The sequence below is a fragment of the Nematolebias whitei genome, chromosome 14 (genome assembly GCF_014905685.2).
Source record: "Nematolebias whitei isolate Nwh7 chromosome 14, NemWhi1, whole genome shotgun sequence".
Classification (NCBI taxonomy): Eukaryota; Metazoa; Chordata; class Actinopteri; order Cyprinodontiformes; family Rivulidae; genus Nematolebias; species Nematolebias whitei.
This window is the reverse complement of record NC_056511.1, coordinates 44,790,310-44,797,862: the sequence shown is the minus strand read 5'-3', so window position 1 is coordinate 44,797,862 and position 7,553 is coordinate 44,790,310. Positions and strand designations below refer to the sequence as shown.

The 7,553-nt window shown below is 42.4% G+C and overlaps 1 protein-coding gene across 1 annotated transcript in view; it reads right to left on the bottom strand.

Moving 5' to 3' along the window:
* Window positions 1–7,185: 7,185 nt before the first annotated feature.
* Window positions 7,186–7,553, bottom strand: part of LOC119420337 (pannexin-3-like) — a 2,161-nt gene continuing 1,793 nt past the window's right edge. The window contains exon 3 of the mRNA XM_037687723.1: window positions 7,186–7,286. Coding sequence (XP_037543651.1) covers window positions 7,186–7,286 — 101 coding nt within the window. The remainder of the gene's footprint in view (window positions 7,287–7,553) is intronic.

The window sequence follows — 7,553 nt, the reverse complement described above, 5'->3', positions numbered from 1 at the left end:
TATCTCCATTTCATCTATATCGATCAGATGTATGTCATCAGTAAGCAAGCAGATCAATAAGACTGAAGGACATACCTTTGGCACACATGCAGGAAAACCTGAGCACCAGCATCTACCTCATCAACATTAATGTGACCTTAAATAGTCAGTTCTGACAGACATGTGCTGAGAAGCACAAGCTGCTCCGGAGAAGATAATACTAGGAAAAAAGCAAATAAAAAATCTTACTTCAAAACAGCTCTATCTCCTTGTCTCACAGTGATGCTGTCCTTCATCACTGAGTCTCCGCTCCTTGCTGGAACTCCTGCAGGTACAAGGAAGAACAGTTTCAGTCCGAGGACCAGCAGGCATTTACCGGGTGCTGGCATCCACGCGTACATCCCCATGATGGTGGCAATGATGTTTATCTCCTTCTGTTACTGCGCAACTTGGAGGGAAATCTAATTTAGAGCCGTCTAATTCTATTCCTCCAGTTGCACGGATAAACAGAGGCGTCGCGATTGTACCCCCCTCCCTCCCCCCAGCGCCTCTATGTGAAATGGATGCTCAGTCTCAGTCAAGACGCTGCTGTTTGTCCTCCCTCCCTCCGTGTTCCAGTTTCTGCCTGTCGTCTGGGTGAGACGGAGGAGAGCTGAGAGCATCCAGACCAACAACAAGCATATTGGGGTTTATCCCCCCCCCCTTCCCTTCTCTCTTTTCAGGTACCCTTCTCATGTGAACGATATGTTTCCCAATACATCTATTTCTCGGGTTAGACAGGGACCTTTAGTGGCTACATGAACTGCATTCATGATAAATTACTTGGAGACACTGATACTGTACAGGAATAGATGCATCTGCTGTAAAAAGCAGAATGTTTGATCATGCATAAAAAAGCTTTTAAACAGTTAAAGACCTGGCATTTCTTAAAATAATACTAATTACCCACCATCTATCTTTCAAAAGACCCTACATGTGAATAGATTTCTGGAAATGTTAGTGTTTTTCTGATGTAGATGGTGAAAAAGGTTTGCTTTTACTAATAATAACAGTAATGATGTGCTTTTTGAATCTGCTGTAGCCTCTATTCTAGGTCACCAGTTGGCACTGTGAGTTATTTATTTCAGTGACAGGCATTTGAACATATTGAGCACGAAACGTTACTTCCAAAATGCTAAGTATACAAGCATTAGTTTGGGCCGAATGTGAAGATGGGTTGTAAAAAAATAAATAAATAAATAATTAACTGCAGATGGTCATTTTGAATAAACCTAGATTCCAGGAAAATGGCTGCTGTTGCTTTATTCACGAACAGCTGAAATTCAGCAGAAATGCTACAGTAAGGTCGTTTGCCTTTTGTCCTAGCGGTGGAACAGTAGACCAGATCTATACAGATCTTGTAGGAGTCATAGGAGTCTGGCTCTCCAGTTTACATGTGTTTTGTGAGCCTGGAGAAAGTGTACAATTGTGGACCAGGTATCAAACTACAGTTGTGGAGTGTCTGCTTAGAGGACCTCGGGATCTTATTTATGCTTTTTGCAGATGTACTTCTTTTGGCGTCTTCAAAGTATGACCTTTAACTTGCACTAAGGAATTTGTAGCTAAGTATGAAGCAGATACTCCAAGAGACGGCTCATCGAAGTTTGAGATGATGATGCTCAGCAGAGAATAGATGGCTCCCTTCTAGGCAGGGTAAATCTCTGCCTTAAGAGGTAGGAGATCAAGCATCTGGAAGTCTTGTCCTTGGGCAATGTTCCTGTCTGAAGCTGAGCCGAGGAGATAAGATAAGGATCACTATCATTAGCGTGTGTGTGTGGGGGGGGAGCTCGGAGTAGAACTACAGTATTTTTGATGCTCCTTTGTATCAAAAAGAGTCAAGTGAAAGTGGTTCAGGCATCTAATTAGGATGTCTCATGAGTGTGTCTTACCATAAGTTTTCTAGGTACAAACCATTAGGAAGACTCAGACCCAGAACTCACTGGAGTGATAATCCAGTATAAGATCTACGCATGAGGTGCACCTCATATCTACGGCCTGCAAACATCAAGGGCTTGTCCAGGAAAGGCATGTATACACTATTATTTTTTGCCCTTAACATAATTTTCAGTTTTGCAGGGACAAAGCGTCAACTACAAGCAATAGTGCAACCCTGTTTTGTTTTGAACGCGCCCCTTTCTTAATGTCCCTCATCACAGAGCAAAGATGGAGAATTGGAAATATCCTCTAATAATACATAATAGTGTTTAAAACATGTTAATAACTTTTGTAGGCTCAGTCATCCAGGTAGATAACAAAAGAAGGTTAAATCATTTCATCTGGACCAAACATTTTATGCTCAGCAGCTGTAATAATTGAATATAGTGAATAAAAGTAAAAACCTTATAAAAGTTGATTTTTCTTTACATATTTTGTAGCAGTGTTTGTGGTTTGCGAGGGGGGCCTCGGCCAGACGGTAAGCTGTTTGGGAGTGGGGGTGGGGGGGGGGGACTCATGGAAAAGTTTGGGAACCCCTGATCTAAGTCACTGCTTTCTGATGCATTACTCAGCAATTCAAATTTATTATACTTACAGGATTTCAGCTCTTGTAGTCATTAAATACTACAAAGTATTTATTTTCACATTTCATTACTGAATTACATTTTTCACAGTATATTTACTCTTAGTTTGGTTCTAAATATAAACAAGTTTAGCTCATCCAAGCACCGTGTTGTTTCTAAAACACCTTGTAGAATTGAATTTAACAGATAATTTTGATCAAATACAAACACCCGAAACTGACTCACAGAGAAAAATGAGTTTTGTGAGTTTGGACAAAAATTTAAAGTTACAACGAGAGACAGATTTTTGTTATATTCATCTTCATCATCGACTTCTTCATCAGAAGTCTTGAGCCTGACCACCCACCTGTTGAAGAACTGAGATCCAGATTACTGCCTGAACCAGCCGTGGAGAGAGACGCCCGTGTCCTAACAGCCAACAGGTAACCTCAGGAGATCTTTACTTTTGAGATCACCTACTTGTCCTGGCCACTCACCTGCCTCTTATCTACCATAGGAGCTGAACAGATCTACGACTCGGTAGGACAAATACTTCCTCACTGGTGACCATGGTGCCTTCCAGAAATAAACAGGAGTCCAGTTCAGCAAACCTTTGACAAGTTTCAACTTTAGAACTTTCCATCTTATACTTTTTATTAGATTCAGTTCAACCTGACCCTCAATGTTTAATAGACTGAACTTTAATTTTTCTGCGAAGTCATACTTTGTTCTATCTATATATGTTTGTTTTATTTCAATATTACATTTTTTACTATCCATAATTGTCACAAATTTTTACTTTAATACTATCTGCCAATAAACATCACATAAACAGTGCCAAACTTCATTCAGTTGTATGAATTTTGATATAATAATGATATTACTCTGAAGAAAAGAACTCATGATTTGGGGTGATTTATTGAGACTGATAAACCTACAAAAACATAGACTTATAGTTTTCTCTTTTTATGGGAGTGATGCCCTGAGGTTTGATAAATGGTGGATTAGTAATAATTCACAAATTATCCATTTGATAGTCTACTCCTACAAAATTATTTATTTATTCACAAATATGTAACACAGATTTTTGTGTTCTATACAAACAAAACTAATAAATGACATTCACATGCAGCCTGATGTCCATCTTGCATGTCATACTGTTCCAGATGTAAGGACCCTTTGGCATCTCAGAGATGAACAACTGATGTTAGATGAACAACTGATGTCTTCATTAATGGTTCCCTAACAAATCAACTGCAGCTTTACAATGAGAATACAAGTGGTTAGAATTTTTGCTGTCTTTAGTTGTCAATAAAGACAATGTCTTCATCAGACCAACATTAGCACAGTGTCCAGTCAGAAAAACTGAATTGAAACTGACAACTTTATAAATGGACTTTTTTAATCATTGCTGAAAACTGTTAAGTGTAAATCATGACACGGATATTAGATAGATGAGAGGGTAGAATCCATGCACCTTCGGATGGGGTGACGAGCTCTGACAGTTTGTGCCTATGCGCCAAAGAGCAGTTCAGAGTATCCGACCTTCTTGGAGTCCTTGGTGGGGGTGCTAGAAGGTGCACCAGCTGAGGACTTGTTTATTCTGCTGGGGGACTTCAACACCCACATGGATAATAACAGTGTGATTTGGAGGGGCGTGATTGGAAGGAACGGCCACTCTGATCTGAACATGAGTCAGTGTTCTGTTGTTGAACTTCTGTGCAAGTCATAGTTTGTCCAGCACAAACACAATGTTCCAACATAAGGGTGTCCCTAAGTGCACTTGGCAGCAGGACACCCTAGGCTGTAGATCAATGATGGACTTTGTAGTCATGCCATCTGATTTGCGGCCATTTGTTTTGGACACTTGGATAAAGAGAGGAGTTGAGTTGTCAAATGATCACCACCTGGTAGTGAGTTGGATCAGATGATGGATGAAGATGCCAGACAGACCTGGTAGATGCAAGCATGTAGTGAAGGTTTGCTGGGAACACATGGCAGAAGAACCCATCAGAAAGATCTTCAACTCAAACCTCTGGGACAGCTTTAACCACATTCATTCAACCTTTATTTAGACAGGTAAATCTCATTGAGCCACATCCCAGCTGAAGCGAATAATATTGAGTCTGGGGTGGGTCATGTTCCGTGACTCAATTGATGAAGTGGCTACCTTGAGCTGTGGCCGCAAGGTTGTCGGTGATTCTCGTGGTGGCCATCCTCGAACTAGCTGGACACCCTGGGTTAGGGAGGCTGTCAAGCTGAAGGAGGAGTGCTATTGGTTCTTATTGGCTGGTGGGACTCCGCACAGGCAGCAGCTGAGGAGTACCAGAGGGCCAAGCAGTCTGCAGCCTTGGCTGTTGCTGAGGCAAAAGCGTGGATGTGGGAGGAGTTCGGTAAGGTCCTGGATGATGATTCTCGGTCAGCTCCGAGGAGATTCTGGCAAACAATCAGGCGGCTGAGGAGAGGAAAGCAGCACTTTACTAACTGTGTTCAGTGAAGGTGGGGTGCTGTTGACTTCAACCAGTAATGTCATTGGGAGGTAGAAGGAATACTTCTCGGACCCTTTCAATCCCACTGGCATGTCTTCCATGGAGGAAGCTAAATCGGTGGACTTCGGGGTTGGTCTGTCCGTAACCATGGCTGAGGTTGCTGAGGTAGTTAAAAAGATCCGTGGCGACCGAGCTCTGGGGGTAAATTAAATTTGCCCTGATTTCCTTAAGGCTCTAGATGTCGTGGGACTGTCTTGGTTGACACACCTTTGTAACATTGTGGGAACATCAGGGGCAGTGCCATTGGAATGGCAGACTGGGGTGGTGGTTCCCCTCTTCAAAAATGGGGACCGGAGGGTGTGCTCCAATTACAGGGGCATCACTCTCCTCAGCCTCCCTGGTAAGAGCTAGTCAGGGGTACTGGAGAAGTGAGTCAGATTGTCAGTCGAACCTCATATCCAGGAGGAACAATGCGGTTTCCGTCCTGGCCGTGGAACACTGGACCAGCTCTTTACCCTCACTAGGTTCCTCGAGGGGTCATGAGAGTTTGCCCATCCAGTCTACATGTGTTTTGTGGACTTGGAGAAGGCATTCGACTATGTTCCTTGAGGGACACTGTGGGGGGCGCTCTGTGAGTATGTGATTGGGGCCCCGTTGTTTCGGGCTGTTGAGTCCCTTTACAAGCGGTGCAAGAGTTTGGTTCGCATTGCCGGTACTAAGTGGGACCCCTTCAGGGTGGGAGTTGGACTCTGCCAGGGCTGTCCATTGTCACATATTCTGATCATAACTTGAACACTTTCTCAGTGCAGCCAGGGGCGGAGGGATTCAAGTTTGGTGGCGTCAGGATTCCATCTCTGCTCTTCATAGATGATGTCATCATGCCATGATCTTCAGCTCTCACTGGAATGGTTCTCAGCTGAGTGTGAAGTGGCTGGGATGACAATCAGCACCTCCAAATCTGAGGCCATGATCCTCAACCAGAAAAGGGTGAATTGCTCTCTTCAGGTTGAGGGTGAGGTTCTGCCTCAAGTGGAGGAGTTAAAGTATCTTGGGGTTTTGTTCACGAGATAGGGTAAGAAGTTCAGTTATCTGGGTGAGACTCGGAGTAGAACCGCTGCTCCTCCACATTGAGAGAAGCCAGTTGAGGTGGTTCGGGCATCTGGTAAGGATTCTCCCTGGGCACCTCCCTAGGGAGGTGCATCAGGCATGTCTGACTTGGAGAAGACCTGGAGAAGACCCAGGACATGCTGGAGAGACTACGTCTCTCGGTTGGCCTGGGAACACACTGGAGTCCTCCCAGAAGAGCTGGAAGAGGTGGCTGTGGAAAGAGATGTCTGGGCCTCCTTGCTCAAACTGCTGCCCATGCGACCCGACTTCAGAACAAGATAATGGATGAATGGATGACACTGCTATTCCAAATTTGTTATGTCTGATCATTCCTACATTCATAATACACGTTTCTGCTTTTGCACATCACTAATGTCACTCTATTCATCAGCAAAATATATTTACTTTAATTTTACAAGGTACACCTGCAGTCAGACTCTGCCCCGGGTGCCACTCTGGAACCACTCTTTCAAACTCTGCCAGAATAAAGCTAGAAGATGCTGCCCCTCTAACCTCTTGCAAACATCAATCGTGTTTATTTGTTAACAACAAATACTAAAAGTTGTATTTTTATTTTTTAGGAAAGCAAAGGGTATTGACCAAACAGGAGTATGGAAAATTATAACAAATAAGCAATTATATAAAAAGTAGTAAAGATTCAAATGTGTTACGTAATCTTACAGTCTGTTACTGACACTGGACTCTATTGCTGAACAGATTTTTGATTTTGTGATATAAGCTACAAACTGTGTAAAAATAATGTTTTTTTCCTCAAACACAAATGTTATCATGCTGACAAATGTTGTACCCCCCACCCCAAATAAAAACATAAAATAAAATAAAAACATAGCAGACATTCTTTTTGAAATCTGTCTTTTCATATTTTTCTTCCCCAAAATACACCAGGTTGTACTGAAAAATAAGAAAGCTCTCTGGCAGGTCCAGATGCCAGGCAACAAAAATGATCACAATCCATAGCAATTAACATTTCTAGTCAGAACCATTTGCCTTGTAATTCTAAGAGGCCTGTTTTGTGTTCAGACCACAGAGACCCAAATGATGACCACCCCTCACTACCCCCGAGTGTTATCACACTGATTCAGTCCATTGAAGGTATGATAATGACCCGATGGTGCTGTCTCCTTCAGCTCATGGTAGCACTGGTTGTTTGGCTCTGTGAAGAGACAGAAAGGCCAGTTAGGGCAAAGAGCAACCACATATTTTTCCTTCTACATTAGAAAGAAGTTTCAGACTCTTTTAGAAATATCAAACTTTCAGTTTCAAGTTCAGCACAGCACAATAAGAAGTGTTCATTTAGACATATTTCTTGTTTTTGTTTTCACAAGCCCACCTAAATATATTCTTAATTTGTATTCAAGGTGCTCAGCTAAAGCTACTGTTTATGAAAAAATAATAATTAAACATATAAATAGACAAATAT